This window comes from Taudactylus pleione, unplaced genomic scaffold, assembly GCF_031769625.1.
Source record: "Taudactylus pleione unplaced genomic scaffold, aTauple2 ptg000788l, whole genome shotgun sequence".
NCBI classification, from domain to species: Eukaryota; Metazoa; Chordata; class Amphibia; order Anura; family Myobatrachidae; genus Taudactylus; species Taudactylus pleione.
Genome location: NW_028285190.1, coordinates 5,712,019 through 5,733,392, shown reverse-complemented (window position 1 = coordinate 5,733,392; position 21,374 = coordinate 5,712,019). Strand labels below are relative to the sequence as shown.

Sequence of the window (21,374 nt, the reverse complement as noted above, 5' to 3'; positions counted from 1 at the left end):
TCACACCCTGTGGTTAACTGCAGATTCAGCACTCTCATAGCATGAGATTGCTGTCACTCACAAAATGGTGGAGCTGCTAATTCACAGAAGTGTGTGCTCATTGGAATACACACATGCAGTCTATGTAACTGAGGTTTGAGCAGTTATGTGGCTCCCACATCCCACTCAGTGCCCACAATCTCCCATTTGATCACCAAAACAATCTCACTGGCTTCCAACATCCTTCTCACTGCATACATTTATCTCATTTAGAATACATGTTCAGCTCCCTTATTTTTAAAAATATCATACTCTGTCTATGCATGTACACTTTCTTCCCCTATATGCCTCCATGCTGCTATATATTCCCCAATCCATACTGCTGTGTGGCCTCAAAACTGTGATCGTCTGTGTTCCCTCATGCGCACCAATGTTTTTCCTCAGCCGCACCGCCCTTCTTCAAAGCTACATTGCTGTCTTTCTCTCATCTGTGGTACTCTTTCTTCCTCCATCTACATTACTCTGGCCACCCAACTGTGCAACTCTGTCTCCCTCCACCACCAGCACCACTCTGTCTTCCTCCCCATCCACACTAATCTGTCTTCCCCAATCCCTACTGCTGTGTGGTCTCTGAACTATGGTAGTCTGTGTTCTCTCATCTGCACCAATCTGTCTTTCTCCATCTGCACCGCCCTGCATCCGTGCCACTCTGTTTCCTTCTGCACCACTGCCTTCCCCTAAGCCATGCTGCTGTCTTCCTTTCCTCTGTGGCACTCTTTCTTCCTCCATCTGCACCACTCTGTCCCCCCCAACTGTGCAACTCTGTCTCCTCCCCTCACCCGCACTACTCTGTCTTCCTACCCATCCACACTAATCTGTCTTCCCCAATCCCTACTGTTGTGTGTTCTCCTATTTGTGCTAGTCTGTATTCCCTTATCCACACAAATCTGTCTTTACCAATCTGCACTGCTCTGTCTTCCTATGTCCATGCCACTCTCTTCCCCATCCATGTTGTTGTCCCCCCAAACCATGCCACTCTTTGCCCCCATCCGCACCACTGTTTTCCACCCATCTGCATTACTTTGGCTACCCCCCATCTGTACTGCTTAACCTTCCCTTCTCTACACGCCTTTGTGTCTCACCTACCCACGCTGCTGTGTCTCCTCCCTCCATCCACACCACTTTTATCCCATCTGCATAGCCCTATTTTCTGCTTTGACCTCAGTTGCATAGACTGCATGTGTGTATTCCAATGAGCACACAATTCTGTGAATTAGCAGCTCCACCATTTTGTGAGTGACAGCAATCTCATTCTCTGAGAGTGCTGAATCTGCAGTTAACCACAGGGTGTGATGGCATTGCATATCTGTATTGCGCAAGGAACACGTCCATTAAGGCGTCAGCCTTAAAGATCGTAATTTCATTGCTTTTTGAAGTTTGAGTGGCAGAAAATCAATAGGTTTTCTGAAATTTCAGATCATGTCTAAGCAGCCTTAATGGGACATTTGAAACCGTATGGTTTTTTGTCTATGGAATTTCAGAGCTTAGTTAACAAATGTTAAAAATCAGGGTTTGGATGAGCAAACCGGGCCACCTGCAGGGGAGAAGGGCAACAAACTGGTACACTAACGCAGGTGGAAGAGGGGACAGCACATAGGAGGTTGGTTTGGGAGGTGCAGAGTGCGAGATGGCTGTAGGTGTGTGGAGTAGCGGCAGCAGTGGTGGCGCAGAGCAGTGGCAGCGGTTCAATGCAAAAGGGGCTTCAGTGGGTGACAGAGGGCTCACTGCTAGTGCGTATGCACCTGAGAAAATAAAATCAATAAGTCACAGATGCACGAATGCAGCAGTGAGATCCATCAACACATCTGTTAAAAATGTAATGTGTAAAAAAAAGGCATACCCCTGCCCCCTAGAAGACAACCAGCACTGGGCTTTGGAGTCCTAGTACTGGTTGTGCTAAATACAGGGGACAAATGACGTAGGGGTCCCCTGTATTAAGTACAACCAGCACCAGGCTTTTCAGAACCTATCCTGGTTGCCAAAATATGGGGGACAAATGATGTAGGGTTCCCCCGTATTTAGTGCAACCAGCACAGGGCTCTGAGCCGGTCCTGGTTCTGGAAATACAGGGGGAAAAAATGCATAGGGTCCCCCTGTATTTCCCAAAACCAGCACCGGACTCCTTCTAGTGTGGGGGGGGTGATGCCACAGCCAGGGGAGCCCTTTCACTGTGCCCCCCCAGCTGCAGCATCACCCCTAAGCGCTAGTCAGCCCAGGCAGGGGATCCCTGGGGAGTTGGGGACCCCCCCCAATAAAGGGGTCCCCCTCCTCAGGGCACCCCAGGCCCAGGCTGGTAGCCCAGGGCTATCCCCAGCACCCCTGGGCGGTGGGTGCCGGGTTGATTATGTAAAGTGTGGAGCATATGAAAATATTAATATTGTCTTTTGCAGTAGAACTACAGGTCCCAGCAGGCATCCCCACATACTGGTACACAAATACCAGCAGGTGGGACATTAAGGGCCTGCTGGCACTTATAGTACCCCTGCAAAAGAAATATTACAATAAAACAGACACCTTTTTTTAAAGTATTTTATTAGGCTGCACCTTCACGTGTGGGGCGGCAGCCCTTAAGCTCTTTTACATGGCTGCCGATTCCCCGGGACTTCTACGGCATCTTCGCCTGGAGCGCGGTGGCCATTAAGCTCTGTTGCGTGGCCGCCACCCATCCAGGGCTTCCGCAGCGTCTTCTTTCTTCAGCTGGTCTCTCCAGCTCCCTGGCTGTCGACTGAATGGACAGGGCCTCGCGCTGGCTATATTTAAGCTAGCCGAGGGGGCGGGGCGATGACGTCACGAGCCGTGATTGGCTCGTGGCAGCCATCTTTGAATTTCAAAAATGGTGCTGAGGCGCCATTTTTGAAAAGGGCACGCTCGGTTCTCACCATTGAAGTCAATAGTGAGAACAGCTCATTGGCTGAGAGGCAGAAGGCTCACCTCTCTCAGCCAATGAGCACTCTGCACCGGGATTTCTGTACTGAAATCCCAGGCGGAGCTGTCATTTGGGCAGTAGTGATCTTCGAGAACACTACTAATGTGCGCGGGTCTGCGTATCTTGTTTTTTTTTTTTGCCAAGACCCTAGATTGTGTGAAGAGGACCTGATCTACGCAGAGTATGGAATTTTTATTACATGTAATCCTCATTGGATTGTCTACTGGAGAAGAGGACAGAATGGCTTCAGGGATACTAGGTGAGTATGTGAGATAGTGCATGCATGTGTGAGTACATGTGTGTGTGCATGTATATTTCAATAGAATTGTACTTTTCTACGGTGTGTTGTGTGTTTTTTTAATATTGCTTTTGCTGTGGAACTAAAAGTACCAGCAAGCCCGTAATGCCCCGCATGCTGATACATGTGGTTCTCTAAGTACCAGCATGTGGGGGAGGCTTGCTGGGAACTGTAGTTCTACAGCAAAAGACAATATTTATATTTTAATATGCACCACATAGTCAACCCGGCACCCACCGCGCAGGGGTGCTGGGGATAGTCCCGGCTATCAGCCTGGGCCTGGGGTGCCCTGAAGAGGGGGACCCCTTTATTGGGGGCATCCCCAACTCCCCAGGGATCCCCGGCCTGGGTTGACAAGCGGTCAGGGGTGATGCTGCAGCTGGGGGGGCCCGGTGAAAGGGCTCCCATGGCTGTGCGGCCGACACTTTAGTCAGAGAATGACGATTCTCGCGACTAAACACCCAGGTTAAGTCGCGAGAACCTCCATTCTCCGACTTAACTGCCAAATGTCTGACCCAACAGCGCAGTAAATTGAGTAGCTCTGAGGGCTCCCTCCCATGGTTATTCAGCATTGCGCTGAATTGAATTGGGCCCATTGACTGACCAAAAGCCACAATTGTAAAAAGATTGCTATATCACACATTTCTTATGAGAGAGAATAAATAGCACGAAAGTACCTATCATGCTAATTTGTTGAAATCTGGGCTTGTTAGTAACTGATGAGTTCCCTATATTTTGCTAATGCTTAATGTTAATAAGCATACCTAAGGATTCTGGACCTCATTCAGAGTCGGTCGAAGCGGCCGTACGGTCGTAAGGGAAAAGGGGCCGGATATGCAAATGATTCCCTCGCAAGTTGCGTCCCTAAGTTCGGATCGGTAGCTGGCCGACCAAGGGGAGGAAGCAGCTGGAATTAAAAAAACTACGCCCCCTTCTCGTACGCATTGCATGTCATCTCCGGGCATATAAGGATTAATCGAGACCATCGGGAACCATCGGAACTGGTCGTAGAGCTTAAGGTTGACAATACCCTCTCTTAAGCTCTACGATCATGTCAGTGTAAAAACCTCCCATGTCACATGTGCCATGACGCTACTTTGTTAATTATGCACTCCCATAAACCGTATGCACTCCCATAAAACGCCGTTCGCATAATTAGGCACGCCTGCGTTCGGATCTCCACTCCCCCGTTTTCAAGCACCTTCCCCTGTTACCACCCACAAACGCCTCAATCTGTCACTCAAACTACCGACCTGGCTGTGTTCAAGGAGAGAGAAATTTCTGATCGTAGCAGCTAGTTTGCGCACGCGCATTGCGAACTTTACGCATGCGCAGTATAGCGAACATCGGTGGCGTATGACCGTGCGTCCGCTTCGACCGACTCTGAATGAGGTCCTCTGTGTGGCCACCTCAGTCTGACTGTATTTCAGCTGGAATGTGCCAGTTTCATTTGGCAAACATAAACTTACTGCTTGAAGTGATACAATCGCAACTATCTAATCGCACCGATCCACTCCTTCTATTGCCTGGACTTATGTTCAGTTAACAGTTTCTTCTTTCATATTTTACTGATGCATTTCATATTCAAAACAGACTCGCTTTCACTTGCTGCGTAGAAGTCTGTCTTGAAGACAAAATGTGTGAGAAAGTTGCATGAGTCATATACAGTGTACAGTAGTGCCAGAAGAACAAAAAAAATATTCATAGAATCTCTGCACTCATCTAGTACACTACAAACTACATTCTATATAAACACAGGGATTAAACATAATGCAATAAATGATAGGCTAGTTAACTGCATCAAAGTGTTTTCTTCTGGTCTACGCTATTACTCCGAAAAGCAAACAGGACAATTGCTCTGCTTTCTTATACACTGGATATCACACATATTTTAAATACTCATTGATTGAACAGAGCTAGACCTGCAAAATCTCCTTGGCTTCTGAATCAAGCTTCAGGGTCTGATGCAGGGGTGAATGCAGTTGCTGCCTCAACTGCGACTTTTGCTGCAGCCGTGACTGTGTCTTTATGCTAATGTCACAGTCAATGGTCTTCTTACTGAGACGCCCACCAGCTGCAGTGCCAATCCATCACTGTATGTACTAAGGTGCACCATCGAAGACTGCACCAGCCCTATGGAGGCGCAGAATCTCCGTCTGAACATGGCCGTTTGTGTCAGTGCAACAAACCGCGACATGTCTGTGACATGCCCGTGTCTGGCTAGCTACCCCCATGTTTCCTCCCATGAGTGCCCACTGTACGCTTCAGCTCTTGCATCCATTCGTTCTGCGCCCTAGAGCGGTAACCATCGGGACGCATGCGCAGTGTGACTCAGACGCGTGTGCAGACCGAATGCATCGGCTGCTTGCGTCCAACATCAACGCTGTGCCCACCTCTGGTTCAGGCTTTCAGAATCAGCTACCTCACAGGACCTTTGATACAGTAGAATTATGGATTATAAAGAAAACCGACAGAGGGTATACGTTCACAATGTCGGCATTCAACTTGTCGACAATGACAGAATGCCAACATGACATAATGTTGAGATTGTGAATGTTCACAATAGAAAGTCAACAGCCATTTTTTAGTATTAGGGTTAGGCTGCATTTAGAGTTAGGGTTATGCTATGCTGAGGGTGAGGGTTAGGTGTGGGGTTACTGTTAGGTAATCGCCTTGTCAATGCAAAACCACATGGTCGACATTTTGACTGTTGACATTCAGACAATGTTGACCATGATATAGAAAAGTCTGCAGCTCCTCCCCCCCTCATCTACTCACACACATGTACACTCCCCCTTCTACCCCACTCACACCCCAGTATATTATTATTTACTCACTCAGGTTCACTCTTCCACCTCCCCCACTAAGGTATACAAACCCCTCCACACCTGTTACAATCCAACACACCATCGGGAACACCATGCACATGAACTTCAGCACTAACATGCGCAGCATGTTCCTGCAAACGTCACTCACCTCAAACAAGAGACAAACCGTCTTTCCAGCCAAGATCCACACCTGCCAACAGCAGTCAAGCTCGGAATGGGAAATCACTTTATGAAGTGTATCAATGTGTTTCTGTGCATTCCTGGAGAGTGAGGAGTGAGGGCTGTGTATTGGGAAGAGCGAGTGAATAGGGGGCTGTGCATGAGGGAGAGTTAGTGAACAGAGGTGGCTTTGTATTGGGGAGTGTGAGTGAGATGGGAGGCTATGTATTGGGCACTATTAATAAATTAATAAGGATGTGTATTAGAGAGAGTGAGTGATAAAGGGAAAGTGCATTGTGAAAGGGAGTGCAGAGAGTGTAGAGGGTGCTGTGTATTGGGGAGAATGAGTGAAGAGGTAGATGTGAATTGGGTAGAGTGAGTGAAGACAAGAACTGTATATTGGGGACAGAGAGAGAGAGAGAGCGAGAGAGAGAGAGAGAGAGAGAGATGGAGAGAGTATTATAGATAGCAGCACTACAGGGGTACAGAAGGATTGGCCACTATGGGGCCCATGTGTGATGGGGCTAGGAAAACCAGGTCCACCTCCCCTCTCAGACCCCAGTCCCCCACAGGCTCTGACTCTAGCATAGTGGAAGCCTTTTCTGAACCAGACTGCGCAAACGGCCTAGCCCAGCCCCTACCCAAGTTTGGCTCTGGGGCCTGGTGGTGAGATCAGCACCATAATATCTTTCTTACTGTGCTATCATGTCAGAATGCATGCTTAACTTGCAGTTATTACAGTCTTGAATATACGGTAAGAATGTACATGTAGTGCGCCACATACAAGTCTGTTTGATCTCACTAATTCTGTTACACACCGACTGTGGAATAGCTTTAAATTTATAACATAACGTTTTTTTTTTTTAAATATACAGTAGGTGATTCATATGTGGCGACTCACAATGTATCATGAAACATTGAATGAAGTGTCATAAGGAATGTCCCTGCTCATAGTATACTAATGTCCTGTGATGCTTAGATAAATTAAGCAAAGAAATAAAAAGTAAGGCAAGTTAATTTCTTTTAGCGAGTCTAAACATATATAATTGGTTGGTTTCTTTTCTTAAAACAGAAATGTCTTTAAGATGCTGAACCAAAATAAAAACAATAGCCACACATTTGCACCTTGGTGAAACCATGTTGCATGGCAAGAGGGGCAGATTGAAAATGTGCAGAGAGATCTGGAATTGGGAAGAGTGTGTCCTAGCTGTACTCTAAACTGCAGCATAAAATAAAGCTGCCCAGCATTTGTGCGCTACTGTACATGCAAAAGCAGAGATTATTTACCATTCATGCAAAAAAAAAAAAAAGAAGAATCTGAAATAAATGCACTTGCACCCCTTACATTGCGACATGGGGGTCAATTAAAATTAGAAGTGAATTGCAAGTAGTGAGTCTGTTTCATAAAGCTCGATGACTTCACACGACTGCGCGCACCCAAGAATTCTCCACTCCAATTAAAAATGCCTATTCTAGTACTCGTAGTGGAGGTTTGCAAATTGACTGCCAAATGCAATGTGAGAGAAGTGCATGAAAAAGTGGGGAGACCATCCTGGACCCCCAAAACTGATAATTTCATTAGTAGGACCATATAGAAGGCTGTTTGTGAGCATCAGGGAAGTACTAAAGGTTTTTTAAATGTGTCAAATGGCTGATTGTGCTTTTTAAAAAAAATAAAAAAATTATAAAAAGCAAACCTTTTTCGTTTCATCTCAAACTAAATAAACGAAAAATGCAAAAACCGTTGCAAAAAAGATGGTTTTGGGATACTGTGAGGGCACTTTGAAAAATTGTAAAAAAAACTACAAAGAAACATTTAAAAAAATACTGTAACTAAATTTGAGGTGCCTAAACTAACGAAAAAGTTGATATTTGGGTAATTTAAGGCCGTATTTTTTAACCCCCCCCAAAAATAACATGTAATTATTGGACTACTTAAGCTAATTGGAAACTTCCAATTGCCTAATTAGTCATTAGGGGGGATGTCTAAGGATTTCAGTATGGTTTCCCGACATCTTAACCTTAAAATAAAGATTTTCCTTTCCATCTCTCACCTTCAGGACAGTGGGAATGGAAAAATGAGAATTCAGTCTGACTGGTTTAGTGCAAATTGCTAATTGGATTGCAAAATTAATTTGCTATGCAAATTCGAAGAGAAAACAGCAACTCGCAATTCGCCCCTAATTGGATTGTCCCCATGGTTTATTCGGCTGTAAAATTCCCCCTTTTCTTTTTGCTCTGCTCCCAACTCCGAATCAGCCTCAAACAACCTAAAGGAAAACAAGAAAAATAAATTGCAAACTACATCAAAATGCTTTTTTTAATTTGATTTATTACACTGAATGTCTTCAACATTTTGCATTTAAAATGTTATTTTTTATTAATCACTTCCTAAATTAAATAATAACATGATATAAAAATAATAGCACAATGTAACATTACATGAAAAGTAACTGTTTTGTGTATATGTAACACCTACCATACAAATAATCTGGAACCAGAATAAGAAACTACAACAACAAAATAAATTTATTAGCAATATTTTGCTATGCGGAAATTTACGGACTATTTTATATCTTTTTCCTTTTCATTAAAAGACAGTGAGAAACTGTATCTGGAAATGTCAGTATTTCGAAAGTGATACAGAATGCAATTAACCATAACATTTTAAGATAATAAAATACATTTGTGAAGACTTTGGAAAGACCATTTTTTCATTTTGATATATATTACATGAATAATGAGAAATTATATAGCATTTGTAAAATGATGAGACAGACAAAATATCAGCTATCTTGATATCACCCTCATCCCTCATTCAGACTAAACGTACACGTTTCCAGTGGATATTTTTACCTCTGGTTAAAAATATTCCTAAACATTAATTTTAATTCAAAGATGTAATTGCTCTAATTTTTGAGACGTTGATGTGGGAGATCCTGGGAAAATGGACAAACCGGTGCAAGTTGAGGAAGAGTCTCCTGTAGGTGGCAGCTTCAAAGGATGTTGAATCAGAGGTGGTAAGTAAAGTTTCTGTAATGGCAAAGCATGGCCGTAACAAAGGGTGTGAAAACATTGCTGTCATCTAGGGCGCAGGGCCCCTGCAGCCCGTATTGTTGTTGCAGAGTTGCCCGTTCCCTGTAGCTTGTACAGCCACCCGTAGTGTCCTGAGAACGATTCGGGCAATGCTGTACTTCCCGGTGCCAGTGGCCCTGCCCCATCGGCATGACATCATGTTGTTCAGGGGGTGGGGCCAGCACAGAGCACAGTGCTCCAGCACTGTGGCAAGGAGGTTGAAATTGATAATGTATAGATGTAAATTTCTTGCACACAGATCTCACATTCAGTTCTTAGCTCGCAGGGATGGAAGGCTTTGGGTTTGTTCCTCTACTTTTCTCACTGTACATCTCTTCACTTGGGGAACTAATTCACTCAATCAGCATCCAGTTATACTTCTTTGTTGATGACACCGAAATCTACTTCTCCTCCCCTGACCACTTCCCTTAATTGGTTACGTAAACCAATTTCTCATTTAGGAGAGTATATTCTTCTATTAAAATACGTATTAGACATTTATATCTTGTCTATATAATTGTTTACTCTGTCTAGCATTGTTTGTGCTGTTTATAATTTTTGTATTTGGGTTTGGTACTAATCCTCCCTTTGAATAGCAGTAGGAGATCTATATAATTACTTCAAAGATTAAATGTTTTTCTCTCTTTTTTTGTTGTTGTTTTTTACTTTTCCCTACAGTGTATCTGGCTTAAACAAATGTCTCTCTGCTATTTCCACATGGACTTTCCAACACTATCTAAACCACGGCATGTCCAAAGTCCCCACCTCCCCTCAAAATCTCTCTCACAATCAATAACACCACAATTTCCTCTGTTTTTTTTTTTTATTAAATCTGTATTGTGTATATTTTATGCAATCTTTGGTTTGATGTAGTTTTTTTTTCTCTTTCTTGTTGTTCTCTTTGTTTGATGATACTTGATGATACAGACACCATTGTATTTATTATTTTAAACTATTTGGTACAACCTTTAATCAAATATAAAGGATTTAGGAATGTGGATCATTTTAAAAATAGAAGCAAGCAGTAACATTTTGATAAGAAATCTGTGAGCGAATATAAGAAAGATAATTATTTGAGGTGCAGTATTTGTTTTAATAGTAGTAATGATGCCGCTAATGTTGTTATAATCCCAGCTCTACAAGAAAACTGTTTAACATCTAATCGTAACATCAAGGCTCTTAGATGTAACAAATAATTTTATTTTTGAAGTCTGTTTTTGAAAAGGTTTTTAAAGGTTTTTATTCTGCTAAATTGATTTACATAATTACCAACATACAATATCTTACTTTTTCCACAAGAAAAGATACAGATGGTGGAAGAGATCCAGGCATTGACGTAACATAAGTGGATTGAAATGAATGAGATTTTAACACAGATTTGTTAACCTTTTTACTGCCAGAATACAATAAATTGCATGTTCCTCTGACAGGTATATTTTCTGTAGCTGCAAATAGACGATATGTATTTTTCACATCTTTGTTGCACTTTCTAAGCACAAGTTAATCATTTCAACATTAAATGTCTTTATACAAATGCAGTGGAATAAAACAATTCTACAGAATTCAGCAAACGTCTGCATGCATTGGTGGTGTTTTTGGAGGGTCGATAAAAGTCTGATTTGTCAAATAGCAATGAATGATGGATCAAAAACTTTGAAAAAGACTCAAGATGGGATTCCATTTACATCACCACATGGGGGGGTCTTCAAACCTGCAACACACAAAAACTGCATTAATATACAAAACTTCTAAATATTAAACATACAATATATCAATTTTCTATTTAAAGGAGAGCTTAGATAAAATAATTTAAGGGTTCCATTTATCAACAAGTTTTATCATACGCAGCACATTTTAAAACTCATTGCGTATGATAAATGGTGCTCCAGCCAATTAGCTCCTAACTGTCATCTGTTTGAAAAATGACAGTTGGGAACTGATTGGCTGGAGCACCATTTATCATACGCAATGAGTTTTAAAATGTGCTGCGTATGATAAAACTTGTTGATAAATGGAACCCTTAAATAACATTTTAAAAAGCTTTAAAGGAACTCCTTTACCAATAAAACAACTTCTACCGACTGAATTGTCACAATTTCCAGATCGGGGAAATGTATATGATTACTCTTTAGAAATATGCAAATTTCCTTTACATCCCTTCAGTTAGAGAATATGTATTGTTTTACTATGCTAATATATACGTTTGCATCTAAGGCCTGTTACACTGGATCTTTTGCTATACTGAACTCTTAAACACTCTTCACTTTAATGACGGAGCTTTTTGCAGCCCAGTGATCCAATAGTCAACTACTGTATGCTACGTTGATGTCATTTACAAAAGAGATTCATATGTATGTAAAATAACCAGCATAAGGGGACATTTATTAAGCCTCGGAGAGAGATAAAATGGAGAAGTTGCCCATAGCAACCAATTAGCTTCTAACTGTCATTTTTACAGGCTGTGCTAGATAAATGACAGCTAAAAGCTGATGGGTTGCTATGGACAACTTCTCCACTTTATCTCTCCCACAGTGTTGCTCATTATGGGATGGCAAAAAACTGCAAATAGAAGGTAGTGAGTCATTTGAAAAGGTTATAGAGATCTAATAAAAAGATTAGGAATGGGTGCATACAATAATATGCAGCATGTGCATCATCTTATTTTTGCAACTAGCTATGTCGACTATACATGATCACATTGACCTACTCTCCCGGACTGTCCCAGAGAATGCCAAATTTAGGGGAGTTCCCCTGGGTTCCAGTGTGAGTGGAGATCTCTCATGGATCGTGCCCTCTTCCGCAGTGATTACCCAATTAGAGACATCATGTGGCCTGCACCCGTATGCACCATCGATCTACACTCCATTGAAAAGCAGATAAGTATGTATACAGTAGATGTCTTACTACCCATATTTTTACTAAAGTACTTTATCTCTATTTCATCTTCTGTTCAAACTAATCACTGCTGAGTGGATGGGATGATAAATAAACAGCTTGTTCTCAATGTACAGCAATCAAAACTAAAGAGCTTTTCTTGTTCAGCTATTGTGATAACTAAGAGTTTTAATGGTTATGTAAATTAATAATTTAGTTAAATACAATGATTAAATTAAATACATTGAAATGGCTGTATGTTTGCACTGCTAATTTGATGTCATATAAGCATTATGACATACCTCCTAACATTTGGGAGCGTGGGATTGGGATTTTGACATGCACACAGAAAAGGGGTGTGCACATACCAAACGTGCCTCATGCCCCCAACACACATAGGGCCTGATTCAGAGCCACTCGCTCTGACAGAGCGCTCGCTCTGAATCAGGGCCTTTTTTTTTTTTTGGTGCGGCCTCTTGGCCGCTCGCATAGCTGTGGGTGGCCATCGGGCTTGCGACGAGACCCTTGTGGTAGAGTCTCGTTCATCGCAAGCTCCAGAGAGCTTTCGGCTCTAACAGAGCCGGAAGCTCTCCACTGACATCACTCGTGATGTCAGTGGGGCCACCCCCAAACGGCAAGCGTTCCCTTGGGAACGCCTCCGTTTGGGCAGCCACCCGCCCGGCCCGCCCACCAAAGGGGGCGAGCTGTCACTCAACATCGACAGCTTGCCCCCTGTGATGCGAGACCCGGAGCGACAGATTGCCCGCCGCTAGCCGGGTCTCGCGCATGCGCACGACGGAGCCAGCTCCGTCGTGCGCATGCGCTGTGGGCCACCATCGACCCGGTTGCGAGCGCTTAGCGCTTGCGACCGGGTCTGAATCAGGCCCATAATCTTTTCCCTGGGACGGTTGGGAGGTATTATTTTGAGCATGTGTAGGATTGGGGAAATGTAAAATTTGTTTAAATTGCCCCAATCAAGATGGGTTCCTAAGTACACATCATTACAATGGAGCATATAGTAGCTCATCTCACACAATACGATGGGAAAGGCAATGTTGTTTCTCATTAGGAATCATTGGGGCCTCATACAGATATAGAGCCCCAAAGTTCTAGATACACCCCTGATTCCTCACCTCCAATGTTTACAGCTTCCAAGGAATCAGTGTGGCTAATAGCATGAGTGTATCTATAATAGGTGCAGGGTGTATGCAGGGGTGCACACAGAACCCTCGGTCCAGGGGGCCCACACCGTGCATATTGCACCCATGGATTACACATAATTCTCCGCCAGTAGGCGCAAACATGACTGGGAAAATAGCGCCTCTGACATTTTCCCAGAGAAGATAAACCACTGGAAAAATGGCGCTGGCACCATTTTCCTGGAGATCTGCGCATGCATCGACACGAGATGGGAGGGGGGGGGGGGGCGGGACCCAAACTGAGTCTGCAAACTGGCTGATGAATAATCTTCAAGAACTGCCACAGCTTCTCTGTGCCAATGTGTCCTTTACACTATTACGTTGAAATTGACATGTAGAGAATATTACAATTGAGGAGATGAAGCATACCGTGTGCCATATAGTGCTGTTTGATTCCAGTGATCTCTCTGTCTCTCTCTCTCTCTCTCTCTCTCTCTGTATATATTACACTTAGTAAATATTGTATTAAAAAACAGCCCTCAAAACTAATAGTAGTGGCTGTCATTACTTACAGCTATGGCATTCAGTAACTCAAGCTGGGTACACACACACACACTCTGCCCTGACAGAGCGAATATTGGATAGTGTGTATGTGTACCCGGCTTTAGTTTAGCAAATGGTGAATAAAACATGCTGCTGGAAACTATGTGAAGGTTAAAAAAAATATTTACCAAAAGTGTTAACTTTGACAGAATATTTAAACTAGTTGCATACACTGAAGTTGCTGAACAGATAAGGGGGTAAATGTAATAGGCAGTGGCTTTGAGACAATTGCGAATCCCGTGCTAGACTGCCCAATGTTTTAAAGTAGCAGTCTTTTATAGGCAGTATCAACCTGGTTTTGCCTACAAAAAGACGGCTATTTTAAAACATTGGGCAGTCTCGCACGGGACTCGCCGATGTCTCAAAGCCGCAGCCTATTACCGTACATTTACCCCAAGGTGTGTTCCCTACACGTATGCTCACATTACACCAATGGTACAGAAGTCTGATTACCTTTCAAATTAGAGCAGCAAGAACCAGAAAGGGGGATGTCGGACTGTTGCATTATTTTTGATTAAAAATAACTATGACAATGTGACACATATTTGCTGATGGTCAAGAAGTGAGAATAAAAATAATGCATCTAAATGTTAATTAGGATATTACCTGGGTTATGGGAAAAAGAGATGAGAGAAAGGAAAAAGCATGTCAATTAGCTCCAGAAAGTCAGGAGGGAAAAGCCGGGGTAGACCATAAATAGATAACAGTAAAGGTAACAGGGGAATAGAAAATAATTAATAGAAGAAAAATGATGGAAGTAAAACCTATGCTAGTGACAGGCAAATGTATACAGCAGTAAATGTACAACATATACCAATAATATGAGATTTATTCCATCATTTGTAAGTAGAGATGTAGAGATTACATACTGACCATATTCAATTTCCCGCATTCAATCTGAGGTGAAAAGTCAGAGGTGGGACTTTTTGCCATCATCGCCGTTTTTTCTGGGATAAAGTATCGGGCGCGTTCCCGCTTATCCCCGTATTCAATTAGGATCCGCCGAAAACGGGACCCGGCGGAAAGGTAAGTATTGAAAAGTCCTGTCAGGTTTTAGGGAAATCAAGCTGTCACCCCCCAAAAGATGTTCTGACATAGGGGATCACTATGGGTACCCCCGATTTGGCCTGCTGCAGGTAGTCAGGGCTTTTAAATAGCCGCGGCAGGTGCATAAATGTGCCTATGAAGAAGTTATGAAGAATAGCATTTATCTATTTTTTTGGGGGAAAAATAACTAGTCCCATCAAATTTGGGGTACATGAAAATGGGTGCAAGCATATTTTTAAGTCCCTAAAGTGATTTTTGAAAATTCATCAAAGATGCACCTGCCACTACCAGCCGCATTCTAGAAAACACCTGCCGCATACTTGAGGAACCCCCGGGATCAATTTTGCACCTGCGAAAAGTCTTTGTAATTGAATATGGGGATAAGTGAAACAGGCAAAAATGACGTCATCGGCGAGAAATTTTCACCAATAACTCGTTTTCGCAGGCTAATTGAACATGGCCCTATATATCAAGAGGATTTGTTGAGAAATATAATTATCGGTCACTGCTAATGAAATATAGAAAGGCACATAAAACCATCAAAGACATGTTAAAGAAATAATTTCTAGGATGTCCTTCTATAATTCAATTGCAAATTCTCTGTTTGATAAAAACTGATATGCCTGTCACTCCATACTCTCTGCCGTAAAGCATTCACATTGCAGCACTCAAGCTCATTCCCTTAAACACCAAGATCTCCTCCCCATGTGCAAGATGGCAGAGAAAGGAGGGATATGGCCACCATAGGGAAAGTCAGTTTATGGTATACCAGCCTTGTGTCCCACCAGGCTTTGGCAGAATCTAGTGGTGTGTCCAGGGGGTTATGTCTGTGCAGTCATCTGTTCTTAGTACTTCCTCCTCAACTCACTTATAATCAGGTTGTGAACATCCTTAGGGCTGATGAATCGGAACCATGGGTCTCCCTCCACCTTTATAACCTGCTGCTGCTACGTTGATCCCAAGGTTGGTCCTGGCCCAAATACTTAGTAAAAGGCAAAGGAGGTTGGGGTGAGAGGCTTATGAAACCTCTAATAAAGGAGAAGTGAATGTGTTGCCCATAGCAACCAATCATATAATAGTTATCCTTTATCTAGTACATCCTGGGAAATGATAGCTGATTGGACACATTTTTCATTATAGAATGTTGATAAAAAACTCTCCCTAAATCATGTATCATGGATTTGTGTTTGCCATGGTAGTAACATGACACACAACAGTCTGTAAATTATTAACAGCAATTAGAAATAAAGAATGTGCACCACCACCTACCTTTTACATCAGGGGTAGGGAACCTTTTTTCTGCCGAGGGCCATTGTGATATATATATATATATATATAACAATTTTCACGGGCCTGCTGCAGGCCACGCCCCCTCCATGTAATGCCACACGGGGGCAGGGACACAATCGCTGGAGATTACAGAAAATGCCAGGAGCATCCTGAAGATGCTACGGGGAGCTGTAAGGGTTGCGGTGTGACCATCTGAAGCGTTCTAAGGACGCTACAGTTGACACTGATGCATATATTCTGGCTGCAGGGTACACCCTGCTAGCCAGGAGAGGCTAGCAGAAAACATTCCAAGGGCCAGACCAAATGATTTTGCGGGCCTTATACAGCCCCCGGGCCTGAGGTTCCCCATCCCTGTTTTACAGTAACCTGTGATATATGTTTAAGAATGAGGGGTCTATTTATCAAACTAATTCTGACCTGAAAACAAGCGGAAATGTCTGTTTAAGGAAGAATTACGTTTCACTCAAATTTATTAAAGCTGTCCTCATAGATTTGTACTGCGCCAGATATTTCACAGGCTTCAGATGGCATTAGCCTGCTGTTCCCTATGGAGGGGGAAAGCTCAGCTGGAGAAGGACCTTGCAATCCCTCTCCGGCAGGCTGGAGTGTCTGTGATGGCCATCACAATTGTTTTTTGCTCTGCTTCTTTCTTCGTACTGAGGGCCTGATTCAGACCCACTCACGAATGCTCAGCACTCGCAAGTGGGTCGGTGGTGCCCTAGTGTGCATGCGCACGATGGAGGGAGCTCCGTCGTGCGCATGCGCGAGACCCGCATAGCGACAGCCAAGTGACCCGCATAGCGACAGCCAAGCTGACCCGCATAGTGACAGCCAAGCTGTCGCTATGGGTCTCGCACCAAAGGGGGCATGCTGTCGATGGTGAGTGACAGCACGCCCCCTTTGGTGGGCGTGCCGGGGGCGTTGCTGCCCAGACGGAGGCGTTCCCATGGGAACGCCTCCGTCTGGGTCCGGCCCCACTGACATCACTAGTGATGTCAGTGGGAGTGCTTTTGGCTCTGATAGAGCCAAAAGCACTCCTGGGCTTCCGGCAGCGAGACCCTACCACAGGGTCTCGTCGCAAGCCTGATGGTCGCAATGGTCTTGACCATCGCGACCATCTTTTTGGCCATTCGCATAAGCTGTGGGTGGTCACCCACAGCTATGTGAGCAAGGCCGCTCCAATTTTAGGTAGGAGGACACTGATTCAGAGCGAGCGCTCTGGTCAGAGCGTCCGGCTCTGAATCAGGCCCTGATTGCACTGGGCACAGACTCCGATAAAAGCCCATCCTGGCGAATTGGCAATAGTAAATGCAATATGGATTTGTACACATTTCAATCGCATCCCACTTATGACTGACAAGATGTAAATGGATTGTACACAGCATTCTCATGTATTCTCAGTCATGTCATATTGAAGCAACTGCTGGAGAGTTGGACGTAAGTGTAAATAAGCTGGTATTCAGGTGCAAGTAAATATTACCAGACAGATCCTGGAGATCTGAATGTGCACAGAGTCTACTTGGTGCATGCACCGGCACGAGATGGGGGGACCCAAATGGAGACAGCAAAAAGGACCTCCTCCTCTCTTATACCGCCATTGGCTGATGAATATTCTTCAAGAACTACCACAGCTTCTCCATGCCAATGTGCCCTTATATATAAGTAGGGAATATTACAATTGAGGAGATGAAGCATAACAAGTTAGTTCAAACAGGTGTGTCAAATATACGTCTACATCGTACTGAGTGACATCCATTTTCTCTATACTAACATGTGCCATATAGTGTTCTTTGTTTCCAGTGAATTCAGTCTTTCTCTCTCTCTCTCTCTCTCTCTCTCTCTCTTTATATATATATATATATATATATATATATATATATATATATAATCAGTTATACATCTTAATGAAAGAGAGAAAGCACTCTCCAGATTTTCAGAAAAATTAATCAGCTTTTTAATGGTAGACCAATATAATTTGCCAGCCAACGTTTCGGTCCAACATGGACCTTTGTCAAGGCATTAAGCTTCTAAACATCAATAGGTAACTAAGCAGGACTACATACAAACAACATAAGCATACAGAGTCTAGCAGGCCCTTCGGTTATACATAAGTTCAAATGCCATAGTTAATGTTTGATGTGTTGATAAAGGATGGAGTACAAATATAGTGATCATCAATGCCCTGGAGCAGGGACTATGCCCTGGCGTGGGGGCTATCCATGCTAGTGGGTATTGCCCAGAATATAAGTGTACACCCTCAAAATTAGGCATACTATACATGAGCGTGTCCTATATAACTGGCACACAGCTAACACTCTTCCTCAGGTTCATTGATGATATCTTCCTCCTATGGAAAGGCACAGAGGATGCATTCACCCTTATGGTCGAACAACTAAACTCGCTTGAACATCCAGTTAAGTTCACCTATAACACCCAGAGGGAATCTATTAACTTCCTTGTTATTACGATCTACAGGGATGGCAACAAGTTGGGCACCACCCTGTACAGAAAAGAAATGGATCGAAATCTGTTCTTAAAAGCTACAAGTCATCATCCCCCTGCACTGAAGGACATCCTCCCCAATACCTTAGGGTCCTACGCAACAACTCGGACACAAGACAAGACGCCCAACTCTTGGAAATGACTGATGTTTATGGGAACTTCCCTGCAAGTCTCCCTGAAAAGCACCCCAGTACCTTGAACTTATCAACACTGAGGGTGCCGGACTATTTGTATATATATAGACAGATATATATATCACACTTAGTGACATCCATTTTCTCTATACCAACATGTGCCATATAGTGTTGTTTGTTTCCAGTTAATTCAGTCTCTCTCTCTCTCTCTCTCTCTCTCTCTCTCTCTCTCTCTCTCTCTCTCTCTCTCTCTCTCTATATATATATATATCACACTTAGTGACATCCATTTTCTCTATACTAACATGTGCCATATAGTGTTAGTGAATTCAGTCTCTTTCTTTCTCTCTCTCTCTCTCTCTCTCTCTCTCTGGGCCGAGGCTCTCAGCGGGCCTATATATATATTGCACTTTGTAACTAATGTATTACAAAAAATTGCACTTAAAGCTATTAGTAGTGGCTACAATTATTTACATGGCATTCCAGACAGTAACTCAAGCTGGATACACACTAGAAGCAGTTGTATCACAGGCCTGTAATATATATTTTTTTGTCAGAGAAGATGAATGAGGTCAGATCAGTGAAAAACGTAGTTATTGGAACCTAAACAGTGCAATTGGTAAATGTTTACATACACAAAAGTTGCTGCCCAGTTGGTATGCGGTTAGTAGGTCTGCAGTGACAATGTCACCAGTCACTATGTCGGCCTCACTATGCCGACAACGACAACGGGATCTGGAAACAGTTGAAATGCTACTAAGAGCATATATGTCAGGCAAGTGTTATAACTTACGTTTACCGGCATGTTTAAAGTTATAACAACCGCATGGTGAAGTGCTCTATGTAGCATCCAGGCGTCGGCATACTGTGGTTGACATTATGACCAGTGACATCATACTTGTCGTGCCCCCGTACCCAACCCATCCAGTCAATAGTAATTCAGTCTTTTACCCACCAAATACATTTTAGCAGGAAACATTATAAAATGATGAACTGTCAAATATAGAACAATAGAAAGGATAAGTGTTACATTTACTATAAGATACAGCAACATGTCAAATATTTTTTTCAATGAAAACCCTTTCTGTAGACTGTTCGCAGCTCAGATTCCTGTGGGATTTCAAAAATATATACTTTGAGCAGAAAAACTGTTACGATTCCTGGCGCTGTTCGTAAATATATAATAATCAAAAAAACAGCTGCAAGTAATAGCGGTCGGGTTAGGACCACAGAGATAAACCTCTGGTTGAAAACACAAATTCCATATATATTGATTACTGCGCTAGGTTTTGAGATACATACGATTTTAAACACAATTGTTTTATAAAAATCAATAAGTCTGCTCTCTAATAGGAAAGCATGAGGCTTGTTTAATAAATCATTAATCTGGTTTATTATGAGTACAAAAATGAGCACTTATAAAAAGGCAAATGCTTCACATAAAAATAACAAATAACATCAAAAATATTAGAAGTGAAACAATTGTTTCTTAGTATAACATGAATCCAAGCCACATAAAAATAAATAAATTTGTTGCAATATAAAAACAACTTGATATCTATTTCAAATCCACTCTATCAGCACCACGGTGCAATAAAGATCTGATTAATCAATACAGGGCCTGATTCAGACCCACTCGCGAGCGGCTGTCCGCTCGCAAGTGGGTCGATGTTATGGACTGAGCATGCGCACGACGGAGGGAGCTCCGTCGTGCGCATGCGCCAGACGCGACGAGCGAAGGAAATTCCTTCGCTCGTTGTGTCCGATCAAAGGGGGCGTGCTGTCAATGTTGATTGACAGCACGCCCCCTTTGGTGGGCGTGCCGGGGGTGTGCCTCCCTGACGGGGGCGTTCCCACGGGAACGCCTCCCGTCAGAAGCCGGCCCACTGACATCACTAGTGATGTCAGTGGGAGTGATTTTGGCTCTGATAGAGCCAAAATCACTCCGGAGCTTGCGGTTGAAAACCTCAACCGCAGGCTCCGGCTCGCAAATTCGATGGTCGCGATGGTCTCGACCATCGCGACCATCACAATGCACGCTCGTATAGCCTGTGGGTGGTGACCCACAGCTATACGAGCGTCCAGGAGGACGCTCCATGAAAATGGAGCCCGGCCCTCATTCAGAGCGTGCGCTCTGCTCAGAGCGTACGGCTCTGAATGAGGGCCACAGTCTCTAATTCATATGCATACGTGTAGAAACATGCTAATTGGATAAATAAACTGCCATACAATGGTACTCCGTGCACACTGGCATGCCAGTGATGCACTTGTAGATAACGGGGTTACCTTGATAATAAATGTCTCGATAGTCCTTCAATATATAGTAACTGGCGGTCCGCTGCTTAGCGGGGCCACGCTAGGGCATATTTCCTCTTTCCTGACGTCAGCCTCCAGTCCAAGGTGTTTTCCAGCCACTACTTCAGCTCTTGTTACCCGAATACCCTGCTTCCTCTGACCACT

General features: G+C 43.4%; 1 protein-coding gene across 1 annotated transcript in view; it reads right to left on the bottom strand.

The window, feature by feature from the left end:
- Positions 1 to 8,562: 8,562 nt before the first annotated feature.
- The window catches only part of NPY (neuropeptide Y), a 67,466-nt gene continuing 54,654 nt past the window's right edge, over positions 8,563 to 21,374 (bottom strand). Inside the window, exon 4 of the mRNA XM_088457810.1 lies at positions 8,563 to 11,036. Coding sequence (XP_088313936.1) covers positions 11,012 to 11,036 — 25 coding nt within the window. The 3' untranslated portion in view covers positions 8,563 to 11,011. The remainder of the gene's footprint in view (positions 11,037 to 21,374) is intronic.